Consider the following 23,542-nt stretch of genomic DNA (forward strand, 5'->3'; position numbering starts at 1 on the left):
CCTTCTGTACAGGCCATATTAGATTGGACATTTCTGTCTTCATTTCCCACAGACATTTCAAACTCAACTTCTCAAAAACAATGTCATCATTCATCACCCTCTCACCCCAAAGGAAAAAAAAAACCACTCCTTTCCGTGTGTGTGTGTGTGTGTGTGTGTGTGTGTGTGTTTTATCATTGTTCTGTTTTGGGAGTTTCGGGCACTGGGTTTAATAAAAGCTTTGCAGATGATTCTAATGTACAGCCAAGGATAAGAACCACTGGTTAGGAACTCAGGAGAAGAGCAATGCAGTTTATGTAACTGCTTTCAGAACCCTTTGTTCTCCTGGAAGTTCTGACTTTTTCAGATTCTTTCCCTGGGGATGGAAGCCAGGCTTCTGCCTAAGGCTTTGACACTGCCTATGCTGCCTCTGGGTGCCTAAACATGGACAGCTGAAAAGCAACGCACTGGTCTGAGACCTGGCAATGTAACATCAGTGAGTAATTCACATCTTAGGTCACAAGTGTTCTGGTTTTACCAATGCCATCAGGTGCTGGTAACAACCTGCATATACTGCTCGAAAGTGATGGTGCCTAACTGCTCTTTATCCACAGCCTTGAACTTCTGAAGGGTCTCAAGGAGCTCCTCCTCCAAGGGAATGGGCCAAGGCATGGAGGTTACTAACAGGAACTTCCGCCAGTCCACGAACTCTGAGTTGACTGTTAATAAGGATGTTAATTCCTGTAACTAGAAGAAAACAGGAAATGTCTTTGGAATATTTACACGATTCTATCTTGATGCTCTACTTGCTTGCGTTTTCATAGTTAGGGTTTCTCATGAAAGAAGGAGGACTTTTCACTGGCACACAGAGTCAGTTCTGACTTTCGTTTCTTTTATTCTACCAACTAGTCTACACCAGACAGCACCTAGAAAGTGTTTCATTTTTTGCTCCCTTTACATTTGTGATTTTTGTTTACCGTTATGCCATCAATTTACACACATCACTGCAGTTAACTTGGTACGTTTCTAACAGAAGAGAGATAGAAATTATAGCTGTGCCTGTGCAAAGGCTCTGCAGCCCATGGTGGAATGCCCTTTAACCATTCTGTTTTCTGAACACTCTTAAGGAAAAGGTTATGATGAAAAGCAAGAACAACTAGAATTATCTACTATTACTAGTTAGGCTCATTCCATCTGGTAGTTATAGAAAGAAACTCACTGGTTGACCTTATGGTCTCTATAATATGTCACTGACAGATCATCACTTATTCTTCAAATATTGAGCATGTGCATACTGTATGTTTTAATTAGAATTTCATTCATTTTTTATTTACTCGTGTTTCATCGATTGCCTACTAAATACCAGACACTATGCAAGTACTCATTATTTTAGAACTATTGACTCATTGATCAAATAAGAATGCTCAAAGCTTTAAAACAGAAACAACATAGAAGCTTACTTCAGGTTGGGTCAGGTGCATCCAACTACTAGGTAAGTTGTTTGTGCCAAGGTTCAAGGTCACCAAATCGATGAGAATGTCAGTAAATGCTTTATTTCCTATTGTGCCTGTAATATAATGAAAAATATTTTGCTACTTAGATTAGGTGATTTTTTTCTTTCGCTAAAATAAAAGTAATAAGTATTTGAAAAATCATTTTATTCATATTATATAAAACTGTAAGCTTAAAGAAACAGAAGACATTTTCGAAATATGAAAATAATAATTTCCTGATGCTCTTTCATTATTGTTTCTCAACTAAGTCAAAATTGCTTTTTTTGGCTTAGTAATAATTAATTCCAGATTGGGTAAAATTATCAAACTGTAAACTTTTTAGTTGAGTCTTCTTTGTGTTTCACTCAGAATAGGCTGAATTTATTTAAAAAATATGATTTTAACGTTTCCAATATGCAATAGGGCATAAGAGTAAACTATTTTGGCAAATATTAAATAAAAGTGTTCCAAATGCATGCAGATCATCACTACAAGCAAGGTAATACATTTATCTGCATCTTGACCTTTGGATCAGACTAAATTTGCTTTTGTAAATGTAGAGAGATTTGAATTGTTAAATTACTGGATTTTGAAAGTGCTAATTTAGTCACCTAATTGGCTCAGTATTCCTAAGTATTTCATGAAAGATCACTAACCTTTTAAATTCTTTGCTCTTATGTACGAACTTACTTAACTCTACTTAAAAGAGATGTCTGCTTTGTTTTTCATTTCAAATTGCATGCACATGCATTAAGAAAAAAAATAAGAAAACAATATAAATGAATCTACTTTTGAAAAAATGTCTGGCTAACCAACACATAAGAGGTACCTTCTAGAACAAGGAGAGACTCCTAATGTGTATCCAGGTATCTTTCAGGTCCAGAGTACATCGCTATTCTTTGTTTCAGAAATAAAAAGACTGAAAGATAGACACACTATGCCAAGGTTTTCTTTCTACAACTAAGTTTTTAGCATTTCTAAAAGTCCACGTGAACTTTATCATTTCCTCTAACCTCCAGGGAAATGCAATAATTCTTCTAAAATCTCAGTGCTTCAAACCAAATACACAGTTTTGAGATTTGGAATGTAATTTTCTGGGTAGCAAGATCAAAACATTTCTTCTTTGATATAATTGGCTGTTCAGAAATAAATTCTGTATCCTTTTTCATCAAACTTGAGTATCCAGTTTTATAGACATGAGAGCATTTTCCCAGACAGCAGAATTTTCAGTGAACTGGGGTTTATAAAATCCTACGTTGGTTTTTAGGTAAGTCAGACATAACTCAGTCATGCTCTTCAAGCTACAGCCATAAACAAAATCTATTGAAACCATGAAGAGGCTCAAAGAATTTTAAAAATCTTGTAAGCTGCAATGCATTTCTGCTACCTCTAATGGATATAGTGCAAAACAGTGTTATAGATTACAGTACTTTCAGTTTACATAAGAATTGTTTACCTGAGGATTTAGCATGAAATGTGAAAACTCTTTTAATATTTGCCTTTGTTACTTAAATGGCCAAGGCATGCAGTGATATGATTGCAATAACATAATTACATAAATTTACAAATTTTGTTCACAGATGAAAAGAGAAGCTCTCTTTTAATTTGGCTGTAAGTTAATTACCTAATGCAGCTATCACTCAGAATTATCGAGGAAAAATTATGAATTGCAATGCCATGCCTAAAGGAAATCAGGCCATAATCATAGTCTGGTCACCCTTAGTGATAACTCTCAAAAAAATGACATCAAAATAACACCATTGTGTAGAAGCATACAGTTCCACCAAAAGAGTGTCAAAGAACACATTAATACATAAGTGAAGTTAGAAAGTTATAGACGAAACAATCTTGAGCCTTTTACTCTGTATGTTTGGAAGAAATCAAATGCCTTTTGTTTGATGTGAAGACAAGTTATTGTTTTACTTTTAAATTTCAGGTTTCTGGACACCATTTATTTTATGTTTTTTAATATGGGAAAAAGTTACATTGTTATGCAGCTACAATGTAAACATTTGCATATTGTTAATCACTTTCATAATGGCTTTCTGAGTTTGATGAGCAATCTGAATTAAAGCTTGTGTCACCAGTTGAAGATGGTGTTCTTGTATTCCATAAATGGATAGCTTTCCTAGGGTCAGAAATATTAATGTCTGGAGAATTCAACTGAATGATTAGGACATCTGTCAGATATTAAGCCTTGATTTTTGGATGCATGCGTGACTTGGTCCATTTCATCTGACTAAAGCCACATTCTGCTTCAGCTGAACTTGCAGGAAGGGTCAGCAGTAAGTCGACTAGTGTCAGGATATTTGGATACTTGTGTAAGTAAATGGAATTCACAAAATCCCAGGTCAGTTGTCGAATGTTTTGAAATCTAGGAGGGAGGATAAGAAATGTTAAAGTTTGAGACTCTCAATTTTTACCCAAACATTTATAAACATCAGCCACTCTCCTCGGCTTGCTTTCTTGCTTACCTGGCATAGATATGTAACTTCAACATGCTCCATTCAGTATCCACTTCACTAAGTTTCACATTGGCAGCTTCTGATACCAAGTCATAATGTGCAGTCAGGATGGATATCTCTTTTTCTCCAAATTCTATAATCAAGATACCAGAAAGAGTCATATATATATAAGAAACTCATACAGACCATCAGAGAATAGGTTCAAAGTCAGTGCATGTAGATTATCTTGATTTATCTTTGTGGGCCACAATTTAAAACTTCCAATCACGGTAGCCCTCACTACATTTTGGCTGGCGTCTCTGAAACAGCCTTGAAGCCTCTTGATAAGATGTGTTAAAACAGTATTTCTCACAGCAGAAACATTTTCTTTCCCTCTGAGGCAGTTTCCATGAAAGTGTGTGACTGAATCCACTATGCGTTCTTTTGGCCCTAGTCTGGGGAGAAAAAAAAAAAATCACCCAAGTAACAACTAACAAATTAAAATTTAAAAATCTGGCAGATAATTTTGTAAGTCAAACTGTCTGGTTTGACAGATCTCTGATCATCCCAACCTCTTACCTTGTTTGATAAATTCGGAGCATTTCCAGCATTGACACTTATGTGGCAAATATGTCAGCAATTGAGGAGTTTCTGTTCTTACTGACACAGGACAGAATGCTAAGGACATTAATGACATCCAACAAGAAGTGGGCAAATTTAACAATGTCAGCTTGGAGAGAAGACTCTAGAAGTTCTTTGTATTTCTTTTGATTGGCGTCACTTTTGCTTTTGCCGGCCTGTAACATGGGTTGGGAATAACATGGTGGTTATCTTTCCCAAAATAATGATTCCGGGGAGCTCAAGAGAAGTATGTTCTGTGATATTGAAAAAGTAAAACAATATGGTATTTCAAAATTACTTACTGAGTGGAGTTGCTGAACAATTGCAGGATATCCCTTGAGAAAGTTCTGGAGGGCTGCCTGTAATCCATGAAGCCACCTCCTGCCTCCTATTTGAGAAGGCATCACAGGTGAAAGGTGAAGGCCATTGAAAGCAGTCCTCAGAGCACTCTTACGAAGAGGAGAATTGTGATAAAAGTGATAAATGCTGTGAAGGAGGTCTTTGACATCATTGTACAGAGGAATGCTCTGGAACACCGCTTTGTGAGATAGTTCAAGGTGATGACAAAACAATATATAGTCCATATACATAGTTGTATTTCTCTTAATAGCAGGGCCATCTTGTTGTTCTTTCCCTCTATGCCATGGGTACCATCACTTTGAAAAGCAACCAGCTTCTTTGCCCAGTCTTGGCTTGACAGCCTAAGTTGAAGATTTCTCTTGAGAGTTTTCTCAATGGCATTGTTTATTGCCAGAGGATCGTTTCTTTCTACTGACTGTACCCCAACAATTTGACAGTGCACTTTTCCCGCATGTGCAAACTGCACATAGACAAGTTTGGCTTCTTTAATTAAACTGTCTATGATTCCATCACTGATGACAGAGAAAAATTTACTTTTTTCTAGCTTCTCTCTTAGATTTTTTTTGTTCTACTTCAGCAATAAAGTGTGTAAACATTCTTACTGGTATTTTAGTTCTGAATACTGGGCCAATATCAACACCTTTCATATCATCCAACTTGCACATCCAAATAAAATCTTTGAGGGGACACCTGGTCTTGGCAATAGCATGGCATGATCTGAACAAGTTCTCTACTCTTCCAAGGGTTCCTTTGCTCATGGTCTTCATCATCAGTTTGGTTGTTACTCTGTTCACTGGAGAACTACTCATTGCTTCCATTAATGAAGGCTTGGCATGAGCCTCACTGAGATGATGTGCACTGAGAAACTCAGCCCTAAAGTTGTCAGTACTGTAAAAAAAAATTTGCTTGACTTCCCCCTGACTTCACTCGATGCTTACGACACAGGGTGCAGAACGTAAGATTTAATAACTCATCATATATTAGCCAAGGGTATTTTTTAAGCCAAATTTTCAAAAATTGATTGTTTCTCTTTGGAAGGTAATGGTAAAGCTTCTGTGGCCTTTTCTGCTTTTCGGTGACTCTATTCACATCAACCGAGGGATTCCTGCCTTTAAAATAACTCCAGGTTGTTATTTTAAGTAATCACAATTTTGCTTAATCTCTGACCCCCACCATTTGCTCACTGTTTTTGGAAAAATTTTATTGAGTGCTTATTACCTAGCAGACATTCTGGTGAGTGCTTTAACTGGTTTATATCACTGAATCCTCACAATCCATTACCCCTGTTATATAGTTCAGAAAATGCACTGACTGTTATTATCACCATTTTATGGATAAGAAAACTGGGGCACATGGAGATTAATTAAACTGTGCAATGTTGCAGTGCTTATCAGTAAGTGGTGGAGCTGAGATTCATCAATAGGCGGACACGTCACAGCCCGTCTGTATACTTCACTCTTACACGTGTCTTGTATGAGGACAGGAGTGCTATGCTTTTCTTCACTTTTGAATCCATTGATTCATGCGTAAGAGGGACATGGCTTTTAGCTAAAATTTTCTTTCCTTGTTGAGAAAAAAGGTATAATAGAGCATGCATGGTGGTGTGTCTGCAAGACCTGCCTTGGACATCCCTTCGTTCCTGCCTAAGACCTACCTTCCGGGGCAAGTCTGCCCTTCCTTGCTGACTTACAGAAAGGGTGCAGAGCTTTGCAATCCTTGCCACGTGGTTTTGTAAAGGAGCTGTGCCTCATGCCTCATCTTTTTCTTTCCCCTGAAGGTCTAATTTTTGACACATATTTGATTATTTGTCAGACAAGAGGACATAAATTTATGTGAACAGAAGGATAAAAAACTAAAAACTACACAAAACAAAGTCCTCAAATACCAGTTTATCCTTGAAGGTAGAGAGCCTACATCACGTGTATATGTCCCTTCTACACTTTCTTTAATGCTACTCATCATTGGATTATATTGTCCTATTTTATTACAAATAAAAGTTGAGTATGTGTTTATTAAAATATTTCATGTTAACATACACTCTTTTTGTCAGTGCTTTATGGTTTTGACATTTGACCCCTCTGACTAGAACTAAATAATGTGCTTCATAATGTTTGGCTGACTCCTAAGCACTTGGTAGAGGTTTAAGAAAATTAATCTCCTTTCCTAATTGATTTTCATGATTTCATATCTCAACTTCTTTTAATTGAAAACCTTGATCTGCCTCTGCCTCTCATACCTTATTTGGGTCTAACTTCTCCTTTGCTTTTTAATCAGTCTTTTGTGTGGCTCTTGTTAAAATAGACCCCTATTTTTGTAAATTCTAAATATAATATTTCACCTAAAATTAGTGTCCTTGTAGTTGACAGCTACTGCCTTTGTTTTCTTATTCAAGCACTGAGCTACTTGCCAGTCTTCTGTGTTAGGGCTGTTGCACTAGGCCTGGGGTCTGCTATACACATATAAATGCTGATGAATAAATGAATAAAGGGATGAAAATATAAAGTCCCTTTTTGTTAAAGAAAGGGTTTTGGTTGAGCATGGTAGCTCATGGCTGTACTCTCAGCACTTCGGGAGGGTGAGGTGGGAGGACCACTAGAGCCCAGGAGTTCAAGATCAGCATAAGCAACACAGTGAAATCTCATTTCTATTTGAAGATGAAGAAGAAAAAGAATCAGAAGAAGATGAAGAAGAAGAAGGAGGAGGAGGAGGAGGAGAAGGAGGGGAGAAGGAGGAGGTGGAGTGGAAAGAGGAGGAGAAAGAAGAGAAGTAGGAGAAGAAGAAGAAGAAGAAGAAGGAGATTAATAAGAATAAAAAGAAGGAGAAGAATAAGGAGGAGGAGGAGGAGGAAAATAAAGAAGAAAAAACATTAGCCAGGCAAGGTGGCAAGCACCTGTAGTCTCAGCCACTTGGGAGGCTGAGGTTGTGGGGGGGCGGGTGTTGTGTTGAGGCTGCAGTGAGCCATGATTGTGCCACTGTACTCTACCCCGAGCTACAGAGTGAGACCTTGTTATAAAAATTTAAATTTAAATTAAAAAAAATTAATTTTCAATACTGATTTTGCTAATTTCAAAACAGAGTTTTAGTTCTATGGACTGATTTTCCAGAAGATGTTATCTTGAATTCTGAGTATATACTTTCATTTGTCTATGGAAGTTCTCTGGCTTTGGGAGAATGCCTGTGTGTTTCATTCTAAAGACACATTTGAAACTCTGTCCATGCATAAACAGTTTTAACAGGTTCAAAGCCATCTAGATTCACTACTGCATTTCTGTGATCTGAATCTAATCTAGTGGAAAGAGTTTGCCCGCTGAATAAAGCAAAGGCAGGTGGGGGACATACTCCTCTTTGCTGTAATCCCTATATTTTGCCACCTGCTATGATAATTCCGTTAATAACACCTAGTCTTCTATATCATTCCCTTCTCCAAGAAATCTTTCTGTATTTATTGATTTGAGTAACTTTGAAAATTTTCAGATCAAAAATACTTAACTGCAAATATATAATATTGTATTTTTATAATTTTCTCAGAGACACTAAGCCTGGAAAAATCCACAGAACTTTCTAGTTACTCCTTTCAGGCAACCAACCACTCAGGTGCCCTTATTCCTGCCTCTGGGTTTTTGAGGCTTTGGAGAGAGACTCGCAGTGCTGCCACTCTCTCAGGCATAGTCTCTTCCCTGCTCCAGTCCATTCTCCCCAACACTTGGCTCTAAACGCCTTTAAAAATTCCTCTCCTACATGTTCTCTGCAAGCCACCTGAGACTTCACAACCTAGCCACAAGCTCTCTGTGGTCCCATCTCCTGCCTCTTGTCTGTTCACAGTTTCCTCAATATATCATGCAATCTCAAAAGCTTCACAGCTGCTCCAGTTTCCCCTTTGCCTGGAATACCCCACCTTTGCTTCTCTTCCTGGAAAGTTCAGTTTCAAAAGCCTCTGGGCTAACCCTCATGCTGACTCACATAGGGAGCAATAGCTACTTCTGCCTTTGAACTCCTGTAAAAACCATGCTGCTGAATGATCTAGCTTAATCACTACAGCCCAGAGTTCTGAATGTGTACCCTCTGTCTCTGGTACCAGTCATTAAATCTAAAGATCTTTAAGAGGGGTTCAAAGAAGGGGTCCTTGTCAGTTTTTTAGAGCAATGTTGCAGGCCTTGAACAACTAAATGTTGTCCCTTTTGAAAAAAAAGAGAGGGTGTAGAATTTGCTGGACCATGTTCTCTTCAGGTAGCTTCTCGGCAGAAGCAAAAATAGATATGAACCAAATCTCTGCAGCATTGCATAGAGTACTGATGGGCTTACAAGGAAAAAGAGTCCTTTGGTTTAAGTGGAGACAGAGGAACCCTGCTAAAGTGTTCTAGTTTCAATAGAATCCAAATTGCTTCCATCAGAAAAAGGCTGTCTTCCTGATGTACTTGGCACTTAATGTTTGGAGACAAGATGTACCCACCCAGAACTTAACTAGAGTACACAAAATGAGTGTTTTTGTTTGTGATGCATGTAGTTCCTAGGAAGCCACATTAATTTATGATTTAATTCTACCAGGTGGTGTACAATTTTTGGGGAAGCACTCTGGGGTAATATTGCAGGTGCCTACTAGGGTACTTGCACCTTTAAGACACCAAGCTAACATTTTGAATAATAGAATACTTTGTATCAATATTGTATGATATTATATATTATATACTAATATGACATTACTATAATCAAGTCACAATGGCTTATATGATTACACTTAAATTGCACATTCTATGTGTGATACTCTTTCTAAGCACTTCACATATATTAATTACTTTAATCCTCATAACCTTATTTCAATACATGAAATAAATAGCATTGTTATTCTCATTTTACATATGTGGTAATTTCAGAGAGAAATTTAATAACTTGTCCAAGATCATATGTCAGTCATGTGACAAGAGGTGAACTTGAGAGAGAACGGTTTGACTCTAGTCATGCCATCACAGACTGAGGTGGATAATAAGTAAACTAACATATGAAAATGTTAGCAAAGGGCCTGACATATAGTGACCATGCCAAATTGGCTATTGTTATAATTCAGAAAATATTCACTAGATCTAACTCTTCCAGGGGTATGCTCATGGGAATGATTCCTAGGATAGTTGATGGAAAGAATGGTTTGCTGATTCACTGGCTTTCTTTTACTCATACTGTTTTGATGCTTCTAAAGTATGGATCTTTGCTAACTGGCAGGAAAAATGCAAGTGTAATCAACTGTTCCATGGCATTTTGCATGGAAGACCATGTATAAGGTCATTTTTTCCCTAGCATATTTGTAGCAATCATATCAATAAATGATAATTTATGTATAATCCTTACCTTTACCAAAAGAGGTTTAGAATCATCACAAGTGGCAGAATTTGACCAGAAAAGAAGTGTTGACTCTATTACAATATATACTGCTTTTCAACTTTATGTTATGTTTAGTAAGGGGTATTTTAATGAAGACTTTTGTTTTCAAAGGGATTAACCAATACTTAGCAGAAAACCCCTTATGCTCCTTTTACTAATGGCATATGATGTGAATTTCTAGAAATACTAAAATTTTTTTTTAAAGTTACATTGTAGTAATGTTAAAGTCAGTTGACTATGCTATAGGGAAAAGTAGTAATTTCCCAGTAAGTGATATATATGGGAAGATAAAATAAATCTGCTTATGAGAGGCAACTTAGTCCTGTGAGAAGGGGCAAGAACTTTGAATTTGCAGAGTTCTGAATGATGTATGACTATAGGCCAAAAAATCTGCTAAACGCCTCTGTGGCTTAGTATCTAGACCTATAAAGTGGAGATGGTAATCCCATGTGTCTGTCTGAACTGCTTGTGCTACCAGTTGGCAGAACTCACTGAATAGTATCTAGAAGTAGGAAAAGCCTGTATAAAAAAAAGTCTGTGCAGATGCTTTGGGTTCATGCTGATAAAATGTGAAAGAGCTAAAATTGTTGTGTGCAGAAAACATTTACATATACATGTGAACAAACGGACCAATTAAGCGAACATTTTCTAACAGCTTATTTGATTCTGTTTATGGTCTACAAGCACTGAAGGAAAAGGCCAATATAAAAGGGAAATCTTCAACTCCCTGATCTCCCCTCACAGACTATTGAGGGAAACAGAAACACAACCTCAATCTCAATACAAAATCTAAATTAGAAGGATGCACAAAGTCTTTCTGTAAGCTTCTGGGTGGAATAATACTCAAATATATAAACTTGTCAGCAAGGGGCAGAGAGGGCAGGAGAGGGGAATTACCAGGAATAAGGATCATCACACTGTTCAAACATTATTCACAGTGGGCCCTGCTTGTTTAATTTGGGTCTCTGTTGTATGAAACAATATTTAATAAACTAGAACAAAGCAAGGGCTTGTTTTAGGACCACATGATCCCATAAAGCTGATTTTACTTGTTGGTAAGTGATTGCTGTCCTGGTTAATCTTTACCTGTTTTGTGCTCTCTTCATGATCATTCTTTTTCCTACCTTTAGGTGCTATATCTAAGAACTGATCTCGAAGACTGTCAAGCTGTTCAATGGTCAGGGTGCCATCTTCTTCCTTTTCTACAGGTGGAGGACGTATTGGTGGGGGAAGATCTGGGAAAACTTTTATATTGCCATTAATGAAGAACTCTTCTTGGTTTAAATAAAGTTCATTCTGAATTTTTGTAGATGTTTCAATGTGATAGCGAGCTACATCAGTTAATTTTTCTATACTGAAAGTGATAAAACAGATAGAGTTAACCCCATGAAATACACTATTAGATTAGTAAAGTTTGCTTATAAGACATATACACTAAAGCAAACACATTATGCAGCTGTTCGACAACTCCATCTGCATGCTTATAAATCTCAATTTGTCCCCAAATCTGTTTTGTAAAAAAGCAAGGTATAAATAAATGCAGATTAAATAGAAAACGCATGCTTATTAAACAGCTAATAGTTACACATTTCATACAAAGCTGAACTTAAAGAGAATCTATTAAATATAGTTTTCATTAGTATTAGAATATATTTTACCATGTAAGCAAGATTATGTCAAGGGTTAGATTTCATTCTACGTATGAACCAGAATAAGGTTGTATGGTACAATACTCTGTAAAATGTGACTATTAGAATAATACATTTATTTGGAATCAGGCTAAATTATAAAGTGAACCAAATTTGAGAATGTATTTCTAGAACAGTGGCTTTCTCTATTTCTGTCAAGAAGTTTGATGTTATCGAAAATACAGTTGTCAGAATAGCCTGTTGCATATAACCCATTGAAATTGCTTTGCTACCTTCATGAAGAATAACAATTCCTAGCTATATCATATGGTTAAAGCAGCAACAGTTAGGAACCACTATCATGTGGTAGAAAGAGTACCGGAATCTAAGTTCCCATAATAGGACACTCCCTAGGCACAGATCCTGGGGCAAGTAACCTAAGCTCTCTGTATGTCCTTGTCTTTGCAATGTAGTCTACAACACATCACTCCCTATCTTATGGTTATTAATGTGAACTTGCATAAGGCAAGGATTTAAAATGTACTGGGGACATAGTTAATGATCTTTTAAAAGCATTTTAAAGGTGAGAGAAGTTTTATACATGAATAAGTGTATTATCTCTGTAACGTAGAAAGGATCTTGTTTATATATTACAATGAAAGTGAACATCACAGAAAAATGCATATTTAATCTGATTTTATATAATTCATAAGTACCAAATATACCATATACTGAAAATATAACTGAAAGTTCAAAAAATAGTATTAGTTGCTGTCTTTCAAAAGATACTCTAGAATTCAACTCCAGAATGTTGTATTTGTGAGTGTTCACGTAGTACGTGTTAGCCAATTAGTTTATGCTTTACGGTGGCTGCATGCTCGGCGACAGAGGAGAAGGGCATTGGATAGCTGCTGAGTTTACGTGAGTGAGGAGGGACTCCAGATGTGGATTGAGACCCAATCATAATGCAGCACTGTAAAACATGACTATTAGAATAATACCTTTATACGGAATCAGGATACCAAAACAGGTGCGCGCCACCTAGTGGAAGGTTACGAAGAGTAATCTTAAGAATGGAAGGCAAAAAGTGTCAGGAAAATAAAAATAGGATTTGAAGCTCAAAGGGATCTGACAGCTGTTTGTGTATTTATTTGTTTGTTTGTTTGTTTCTTTATTTGGATCACATTTCTAGGTTTTAACTTCTTGTCATCACAGTTCATGACAGCATTTGCAGATTCAGAGAGCAAAGACATATACAATATAAATCTGAGAAATATGAGTACCTGTGCTAAAACTAATATGCATTTACATTGGATGGCCATATGGATGGTAGCTATGAATCCCCCAAATGAAGAAGATATGCTTTCATTTGAAAATGGCAGGCAGAGAACAGAACTGAATATTTTTGCTGTATGATGCTGATGAGTAATGACTTGGCCATCCAGTAGCAAAATTATCTTAAGTGTTACTGCAGTCAGCTTAGTTACTTACACTTGTGTTTGTGTTTTTAATTCGGTTTAATGTTTGCTTGTTTGTTTGTTTTACTATGGAGCAATAGTTCTAAACAAGTAGACTGAAGACTTTACAGAAGAACTTCCTTATGAGACAAGGACCAGAAAAAACAAACCATAACAACTGCTTTTTACACGACAATTGTTGCTTCTAAGAATACTTGCCTTTTGAACACTGTTTGTGTATCAACTTCTAAGTTTTCAGTAAATGTATATTGTAAATGGTAGCACTTCCTGGAATCTATGTCTAATATACACTTCTGAAATAGCCTGGCTGGAGTGTTTCCTTGTATAGATGAAGCCAGTGGCGCCCAGAGCTATCAAGCATGTTACTAATTTGTGGACAAGATGGGGCTCCTAGTCTGTGGACAATCATGACTCACTCCACTGAGCTGCCTCTTTGTACCTTTTAGGGAAGAACTAACAGGATGAGGCTCGTTGCCCCTCAGTAGCAATGAAAATCTGGGAGGTCTTTGGAACTCAACAAAAAAGTAGAACTTGGGGTTGGTCTTATAAGAATATCAGCCTATCTGGTAAAACATTCCAGTGAATGACTTTTTAATCTCCTCTTAATTGGCCCTGACTAATAATAAATCTACCATTAGAAAAGGATGAAGCATTATTTTAGTTCTGAAAACTATTTTTAAATGACCTATAATCTTACCTTGTAAAATAAGGTTCTCATTGATCAATATGACAGCTAAACTCATAAATATTGTGCAAAGTTGAATATGGCAATAGAACCCTTTGATGCATGATTTACTGTTAGAAAAGAGTTAATACGAACATGACAGCAAATCTCATGTTATGTGTTTATACACATGATTTCTTACAAGGTCAAAATTTGTATTTATAACTGTAATTTAAATTTGTAAACACCTTAAAAATCCTCATCAGTTTTGATACTTAGAATTAACAAAGCATATTTTCAAAAAGCCATAGAGTATTTTACCTGGCCATTTCATTCAAATACTTTTCACCAAGCCATTTTTCCATGAGTTTATATACATCAACCACCTTTGTAACTAAATCTTCAAGAAAAGCCAATGCTTTTGTCTTTATCAGTTCAAGTCGAAATTGCGTGGCTGTTTCTATTTGCAAAGAAAAATAAGAATGTTTTCACATATTGTAGTCCAAGCATTTATTAATGAACAGATTCACTTTGAAACCACTCATGCTTCAATTTGGGAAGTTTTAGGTATGCATTTAATATACCAGTAATCTCCATCTCACTGAGAAGCAAAATGTAATGTTGTAGAGTCATTTGAGAAATTATCTGTACCAAAACTATAATTGAGCTTTTTATCCATTGTACTTTATAGCGATGGATAAAGTAAATGTACATTTCATTTGGTAAATGAAATGGGAAAACACATGTAGATAATTTCTGAATTTTGAAAAGAGACTGGGGGGACAAAGTCTCTCGCTTGCCTCCCTACTTCAGAACCCGGGGGTGGCAATGCCATTGTACTTCTCAGCATCACTAAAAGTAGGGCAAACCCCATGTACCCCCAGGCCTATTACTGATCCTGGCACATAATTGTTTGGTAGATTTTAACTCAAACATTTTTCCAATTTCTCTTCTTGGCTTTTTCCATCATCACTGTCTAGTTTGGGTGCTGATTACCTCTCACCTAAACTGCTACAACAGCCACAATCCTACTTTTTTAAACCTTCTTTCCCCACCTTAAATCCAAATTCACCTCCACATTATCCAGAGTAATTTGTCTTACCTGCAGATGTGATCATAATCACTTTTCTGCTCGTAATTTTTTACTAGCTCCCAGTTGCCACCAGGGAAGAATTGACCATTCTTGGCAGGGCCTAGATAACCCTCCATGGTCTGGCCTCCCCATCTCCCAGGCTACTTCTTCCCAGAACATGCTTCATGTTCCTAAGCTACTTACAAGCTGATATGCCCCTTACCCCTCTCTCTGCCATGGCCCATAACACTTCTCTTCATTCTCACTCTAGTTTGTCCTCTGGAAAAACTTCTCCATAGTTTTCCAATTCAGCTCAATAATTAGTTCCTGTGGTAAGTCAGGAACTCCCCTCAGGTCCCCTTTGCCTCATATGCCTACCACTAATATCACATTCTTCTTTTTTTTTTTAGAGACAGGATCTTACTATGTTGCCCAGGCTGGAGTCAAACACAATTGATCCTTCACTTCAATCTTTTCAGTAGCTGTGACTACAGGCCCAGCTGTCAACATGTCAATAGGCAACAGTGATTGCATTTCTCTTCCTTGAGATGGAGTTTTATTTTTTGTTTATGGTTGTACATATAAGTGTGTGTCTCCAGCAACTATCACAGGACTCGGAACATAGTGGAAAGTCAATAAACATTTGTTATAGGAATGAATGAATTTTGCCAACTAAGGATCATGTACAGAATGAACTGAAAGATGAAGTATACTGAAAACCATTGAAATCAGATGAAGAACAAGCCACAGAGAAGATGCATCTGTCCTGGGCTCTCCTGATGCCACAGGTCTCCCTGTGTTCAACTGACTTCAGATTTTATTGTTGGAGTTATAGAAGTGGGTGGTAGTGAGATGGAAAGGACAGGGAGAGAAAAAGAGAGAAACAAGGGATAGAAAGCATCCTTAGTGGTTAAAGGTATCTCAGCACGCCCCATGCCACATTTTTTGTGGTTTTGTCGTCTTGTATATTGACCACAGTTTTTTTCCTTAGGATATGTTTGCTCAGTTTTCTGGTCTTTTCAGATTTCATTTAGAATTCCATTACAAGACAATTAGGAGAGCCATAAGGAGAATACGTTTTACGGAGTCACTGCTCCTATAAAGAAGAACACCCCTGAACATAATAGCTATATGACTGGCTCCTCTATGGCCTTTGTTCCCAATAAATCACTTTCAGGGCCTGTTAGCCTCTAGAAAGAATTTATTTTCCTAATGAGAGACTTAAATTATTCTTATTGTAATATAAAACCACTTACTTCAGGTAGCCACTACCTAAACCTGTAAAATCATACCAACTTTCCACATTATCTTTGGTTTCTGTTTTATGAGATTTTGATGACTGCTGTAGCTTTTTCTAACCCATTCCCAAATTCTTTTTGGTTCTTTGTGAGATCCTACCATCAGTTAAGACTGATTAGGTGATGCCAAAACGTCTGACTCATGCAACACTCAAATCTAGTCCTCAAGTGGTCAAACAAAAACAGTCAACTGAATATTGTACTTTCAACCTGTTTGCTGTATGTTCTCATAGACATGGTCTGAGGCAACTGATGAGCCCGTTGTGGGCTGTTTGCCCACGGGTCTCCTTTCTACTGAAAAGCATCACTTTAGTTATTTCAATCGCTACCTTCAAATTGCAAGGCAGCAAGGTGTTCTTCTTTTATCTTGAGCTTCAGCTCATTTTTCATTTCGATTTCAGCAATTTCCTCTGTGGTTACTACCACAGGAGTCGCTTCTGCTGTAGGTGTTGATTTACCTGAAAGGGCAGTGAAACACGCTGAGTAAATGAACAAAATACAAAGGTATGCACATAGCATTTGGACAGCATGAGCACCATACAAAATTTGTTAAGCTATAAAGCTCTAGTGATTTGGAACCAACGAAACCTTGGTCCTCTCAGCATAAGTGATGAAATATTGAATTTTTCCTTAAGAACTCTCTGTATGGTGCCTGGGCTGGACTCATATAAAAACACCCAATTTGTGCAGTATAATTAAAAAATGAGTTGTGTAGCAAGCGCAGAGATAGTTACAGTCTCTAAACATAGTGAAATCCAGAGTTTGGGGAAAAGAATGAGCAAATCCCAACGTAGTGCTGACCCCATTAGACACCTGCAGAATTATCGCTCCATAAGGGGTAACTTCTATCAGTAAAGTGTTTCTAGATCTTCACCATTAAAAGATAAGAGAAGCCAGGTGTGATGGCTCACACCTGTCATCCCAGCACTTTGGTAGGCTAAGGTGGGTAGATTATGAGGTCAAGAGATTGAGACCATCCTGGCCAACATGGTGAAAACCCGTCTTTACTAAAAATAGAAAAATTAGCTAGGTGAGGTGGTACGCACCTGTACTCCCAGCTACTTGGTAGGCTTAGGCAGGAGAATTACTTGAACCTGGGAGGCAGAATTTGCAGTGGGCCGAGAACATGCCCACTGCACTCCAGCCTGGAGACAGAGTGAGACTTCAACAACAACAACAAAATAATAAAGACGAGAATAACCTCAAGAAGAAGTGAATGAAATGCAGGTGATGGTCAAGAATTTATAACCTATTTAAGCATCATTATTTTTTGAGAGGGTCTTGTTGTGGCCCAGGCTGGAGTGCAGTGGCATGCTCACGGCTCACTGCAGCCTCGACCCCCCAAGCTCAGGTGATTCTTCCATGTCAGTCTCCCTAGTAGCTGGGACTACAGACGTGTGCCACAACACCCAGCTATGCTTCTGTAATTTTTTTTTGTAAAGACAGAGTTTTGTCCTGTTGCTTAGGCTGGTCTCCAACTCCTGGGCTCAAGCAATCCTGCCTTGGCCTCCCAAAGTGTTGGGATTACAGTGAGGCACTGTGCCTGGCAAATTTAATTAAATTTTAGTGATTATATAAGAGCATTAGAAAATATAAATTTGTCAGTACTTATGAAAGGATTTACCATGGGCTATGGCAGTATGATTCTAGTTGTAGGGCCCATTTACATAGTTCTATTTTCAGTTCAACGAATCTTTCCTGAGGGTCTGACATCAAGGGGTTCAAATCTTGTAAAGAAGGCATAATGTGAACAAAGAAATTGTCATATGTTGCAATAATAGCTGTATGTATAAGTTACAGATGAAGGAGAGATTAATCTCTCTGGATTTCTGTTTTATCATCTGTAAAATTAAGGGATCAGACCCAAACAGTTATTGTATTAGTCAACAGAAGCATTTTCCTTATTCCTGCCACTTGAGATGGGTTAAAGTGGTACATTCTTTATCAAGGTAATACTCTTCCCTTTTCTTCAAGTGCCACTGATCCACTCCCTCCTCCATCCTCAGTGCTCTAACTCCCATTCCAGGCTGCTTGAATGTTTTCCATCTAGGAAGCATCTTCTATGCCCTCAGATGGAGTGAGAAGACCTCGTTCTCAGGCTACCTGTACCTCCCCTATCAAAGAACAATGGTTATGTGTCTGTCTCCATGCAAGACTGCAGATGGATTAGGGCAGGAACCGTGATTGTGATTTTTGTTTTTTTAATTTACTATTGTGTTCTTTGTATCCATATAGAGCATTTCACATAGGTGTCTAAGAAACATATCATGGACAATCTATGAGTGGAGTTCTTCTCATTTGCTTCTCAGGATTCCACTCAGGGGGGCAGGGTAATGTTTGTGCCAAAGCTATTTATTCCTAAGTTTAATTAGAGATCTCCTTTAAGATGAATTTTCTCAATTCTTTGTTTTTCCTCATGCTACTGAGGCAGAGATTTAGACAGGAGGCCTCCAGGAGAAAAGAACTTGCTCCTGAAATATGCACATTGCTTTTAAAAACACAGCTTTTAAACTTCTGTTTGTCACCGCAGTGTTAGCCCTTTCGTGCAGACTTTTCAGATGACACAGTACAATCCTGGAATTTCTTTGAAATTTCAAAACTGTCTTTGAGGTTGATTTCACTCCGGGTACATTTGGCTATTTGGAACAAGAAGTTAAGTGGGCTTGCTATGCAATATGATTTGCCACTAACGCCACAAATCATAGAAGCCTGGGTTTCTAGTTTAAACCTAATGAGCAGTATTTTAGTGGTTTAGAGGCTAATAATGTGTCTGGTTAAATGCTCGTTTTCTACCAAGGAGAGGTTTCAGCATCCAGGGCTCTGAGTGCTAAAACCATAAATACCTTTGGGTTTTTTGTCTTCCTGTTTTTTCTTGGGTGGCTCCTTTTTGACTTTTTTATTTGCACCCATCTGAGGAGATTTTTCTTTGGGGTCTGCTGGCTGGTTTTCTTTTTCTTCTTCCATGAGCCTCTGTTGAATTTCAGCAGCCACCTGGTTGCATAAGAGCAGTATTTCAGTTAATGTAGCATATAAAATATGGTAACCATTTGGATGTAGTCATTACTAAATTCTGTTGAAATCTTAATCCACTGTAAACAGTCGTGCCCATGTACTCGAACTTTACAAAACACACCTCACAATTTTACTTAAGCGGAAACCTGGCCCCATCCCAAGATGTGGCTTCCCTACCACCATCTGTGTGGAGGCTGCTCACTTTCTCAAGCCCTGCCTGCAAAGCATCCTTGTTTCCTCACTGCCACCTCCAGACTGTCACAACTCCATGATTATGCAAAAGTTCCTTTCTTTTAACTCTCAGACACACATCTATACTTCTCAGTTCCTTTCATCTCTTGACTTCCAATCTGGAGTATTTCCCTATATCAGTGTTTCTTAATCTTTTCTTGATAACTGATCCCCTACAGAGGTTTTTTTTTGTTTGTTTTTTTTTTTTTTTTTTTTTTTTTTTTAACATGTTTTTTCTTTTATTTGCATTTATGCCCTTTTAATACTGCAGAAGTGTATTTGTTTATGTCCTGGGTATATATGTGTTTCCACACACATATTTTCATTACCTCTGGCCACAGCCAATTTTTGGGAATGCATGTCCTGTGTTAACTGGGTCATCAACACTTGACTCCTGGGCTTCTATTCATCTTTAGCACTAAATATCATCCACAAAATAATCAGTATTTGTGAGGTTGACCCATCTCGCAGGCTAACCCCAAGGTTCTTAGCTTCCTCTGCTGGGCTGACTTGCAGCTTCTCTCTATTCCACCATGCATTTCCTTTCACAAGTGTTCCGGTTTGAGATTAGTTGTTCTGTCTCCTCATTATAAGTGCTGAATGGAGAAGCTCTGTCCTTTGCTACCCACGGGGTAAGGAACTGCAGGTATCCCTCCACCTCTCCTCTGCAGCTGGCTCAGCACTTCAGGCAGCAGAAAAAGCCTGGTCTCGTGACAACACAGATGAACCTGGACGACATTATGCTAAGTAAAATAAGCCAGGCACAGAAAGGCAAAAACTGCATGATCTCACTTATGTGTAGAATCTTAAAAAGTCAAAGCATGGAAGTAGAGTGTAGAAGAGTGGTTACCAGGGGCTGGGGTAGGTGAGTAGGTGGGACAGGGAAAGGGAAGATGTCAGTCCAGGGGTGCTAAGTTTCAGTTAGATAAAAGAAATAAGTGCTGGTGATGTATTGCCCAGTACAATGACTATAGTTAATAATAATGTATTGTGTATTTCAAAATTACTAAGAATAAATTTAAAATGTTCTAACCATAAAAATTACAAGTGAGGTAATAGATATGTAATTAACTTGATTCAATCATCTCACAATACAACGTATACAGACATCAAAACTTCATATTGTAACGCATAAATAGATGCAATTATTATTTGTAAATTAAGATTACATATATGTACACTCTTGTCTTGAGGCCTGTGCCACTGGGATTGTACTTGCAGTTAGAAATATTGAACATTTTGCAGTAAGTTCAACTGCCCCTGGGGAGGCGAAGGTTGTTTATGAGTGTCGCCTTAAGAAATAAGAACCCAGGAAAGAATCCCAAAGGAAGAAACAACACACATACACACACACACACACACACACACGCACACACACTATTGTGGAGGCAGCAGCAACATAAGGTTTAAAACTCTAAAATCTCAGTAAAGTAAGTGGTGAAAAAATGGGGGTTCTTGAGGGCTTATTTATTTATAATTTATGTGGTGAATGGGGTGAGGAGGTGAGAGGAGATAGAGGAAGATTAATGGAGATGAATAGAAAAATGAATAAGGCATAATCTCTACCCTTTGTGGGTGAAATAGACCAGCCAGTTCCTGCCTTCTCCAAAATTCTGCCACACTTCATACCCCATGGCGGCATCTAACTGTTCCTAAGTGTTCTGTGAGTGTTAAGTCTTGCCCCACCCTCCAAAGGGACCTCATGCTTCTCAGAGCTAAGCCAGTCCTACTTCTTTGTAATCTTCTTGGCTTTGAGTATCTGAGCTGCGTTTAAGAGGACGTCCAGTAGATGCTTATTAATCAATGAACTTTCTTTCAAAATAATCATATTCCACAGAATGTACCCACAACTTCTTCAATATCAACAGAACCTTGGAGGAATACAGGAAGGTTTCAGAGAGCAAGCAGATTTATTTTTTCTTTTTTTTTTTCCTTTCTTTTTTTTCCTTCTTTTTGCCTTTGTCTTTCTTTCTTTTTATTTATTTACTTCTTTTTTTTTTTTTGGTCAGATATCCTTTTGATAAAAATGAATACCAGATACTGTACTTGCAAATTCTTAGTAAAGCTGAAAGCAGACCGGCTAACATTCCTCCCCTAAATTGCAGGCAGTTCAGTTTTTAATTGGTTCCTGCAAAGCACTCTAAGTTAGCAATTTTCTTCAAAATTGGATTTTTCTCCTTTGTAAACAACTTTGTGATGATGATGATAATTGTCATAATTATCTGCATAATTATGTATCATAATTATCTGAATTTTTCTGGTCCACTTCCAAGACCTCTGGGTTGCTATCAAAAATTAACATAATTCACAATTCATTCAGCAATCTAGCTTATAAAGCTGGAGAGAACTTTAGACATAATGCTTTGACATTGTGGGTGTTAAAAATATGACTTGTTTCTTTGAAATCATTGCATACCTCTTAATTAGAAGGAAGTTTTGCCAAAAATTAACAGCCTACCAAATGGATAGCTCCTGGTAAAACTGCTGTGTAGATAATAGCCTGTGTTGAAGTGTTCTCATTTTTAGTTGCACTAATCTCAGCTGGTACTGTTTGCTCGATAACAATTTAGTGAATCACACCTGTTTCTTTTGAGATTCAAAATTCCCTTAAGGTTGTGTGACGTCAAAGTCAAGCAGGATTCAAATATAATTATTAGTAATATTAATTACTAAACAGTTCATTTTCCTATGCTTTCTATGAGATTTTTAAAAGTCCACAAGGAAAAGGGGACAATTTTAAATACATTTCTTAACAAAATTATAAGTTAAAATTTCTAGTTTTTAAAACACTTTATATACATTATTTCATTGGATTTTTTCAGCGATTCAATAAAGGAAAGATAGACTGTTTCCAATGTTACAGATACAGCACTAAAGAATTAGAGAGGTTAAAAATCTGGAGACAACAGATGCTGGAGAGGATGTGGAGAAACAGGAACACTTTTACACTGTTGGTGGGAGTGTAAATTAATTCAACCATTGTGGAAGACAGTGTGGCAATTCCTCAAGGACCTATAAATAGAAATCCCATTTGACCCAGCAATCCCATTACTGGGTATATACCCAAAGGATTATAAATCATTCTACTATAAGGACATATGCACACGAATGTTCATTGCAGCACTATTCACAGTAGCAAAGACCTGGAACCAACCCAAATGCCCATCAATGATAGACTGGACAGGGAAAATGTGGTACATATACAACATGGAATATTACGCAGCCATCAAAAACGATGAGCTCGTGCCTTTGTAGGGACATGGATGAACCTGAAAACCATCATTCTCAGCAAACTGACACAAGAGCAGAAAATCAAACACCGCATGTTCTCACTTATAGGCGGGTGTTGAACGATGAGAACACATGGACACAGGGAGGGGAACACTACACAGTGGGGTCCATTGGGGGGAAATGGGGGAGGGACGAGGGGGTGGGGAGATGGGAAGAGATAGGATGGGGAGAAATGACAGATACAGGTGAGGGGAAGGAAGGCAGCAAACCACACCGCCATGGGTGTACCTATGCAACAATATTGCATGTTCTTCACATGTACCCCAAAACCTAAAATGCAATAAAAAAAAAATCATACAGCTTAGTCAAGAGGCATAGCCAGTGTGCTCTTTGTGCTATATGAACCTCTCCTTCTAAGAATATACCATTTTTAAGTGTCATTTTGGCAGATAATTTTAATGGAATTCATAAGACTTGTAGATTATATCTATACTGCTCATTTAAAAATAAGAATAGCTCTTTTTTTTTTTTTCCTAGAGCTTCTTTGTCTGGTTTCTTACTTTCTGGTGTTTGGTACTTGTTGTGGTCTCTGCTATGACCATTACTGTCACTACTGTCATCACTTATATTGACATCAGTATCATCAGCATAGCAGCAG

The 23,542-nt window shown here is 37.6% G+C and overlaps 1 protein-coding gene and 1 pseudogene across 1 annotated transcript in view; both read right to left on the bottom strand.

Annotated features, from left to right (window-relative positions):
- LOC101044492 (sperm flagellar protein 2) overlaps nucleotides 1-23,542 on the bottom strand; it is a 205,616-nt gene that overhangs the window by 17,853 nt on the left and 164,221 nt on the right. Inside the window, exons 27-32 of the mRNA XM_003925929.4 lie at nucleotides 19,254-19,401; nucleotides 16,740-16,868; nucleotides 14,362-14,500; nucleotides 11,395-11,624; nucleotides 1,440-1,546; nucleotides 544-726 (exon numbers count right to left, since the gene is read on the bottom strand). Of these exons, the coding sequence (XP_003925978.2) occupies nucleotides 544-726; nucleotides 1,440-1,546; nucleotides 11,395-11,624; nucleotides 14,362-14,500; nucleotides 16,740-16,868; nucleotides 19,254-19,401 (936 nt within the window). The remainder of the gene's footprint in view (nucleotides 1-543; nucleotides 727-1,439; nucleotides 1,547-11,394; nucleotides 11,625-14,361; nucleotides 14,501-16,739; nucleotides 16,869-19,253; nucleotides 19,402-23,542) is intronic.
- On the bottom strand, nucleotides 4,095-7,103 carry LOC141580600 (uncharacterized; annotated as a pseudogene).

This window comes from Saimiri boliviensis, chromosome 1 (assembly GCF_048565385.1).
Source record: "Saimiri boliviensis isolate mSaiBol1 chromosome 1, mSaiBol1.pri, whole genome shotgun sequence".
In the NCBI taxonomy this organism is placed as follows: Eukaryota; Metazoa; Chordata; class Mammalia; order Primates; family Cebidae; genus Saimiri; species Saimiri boliviensis.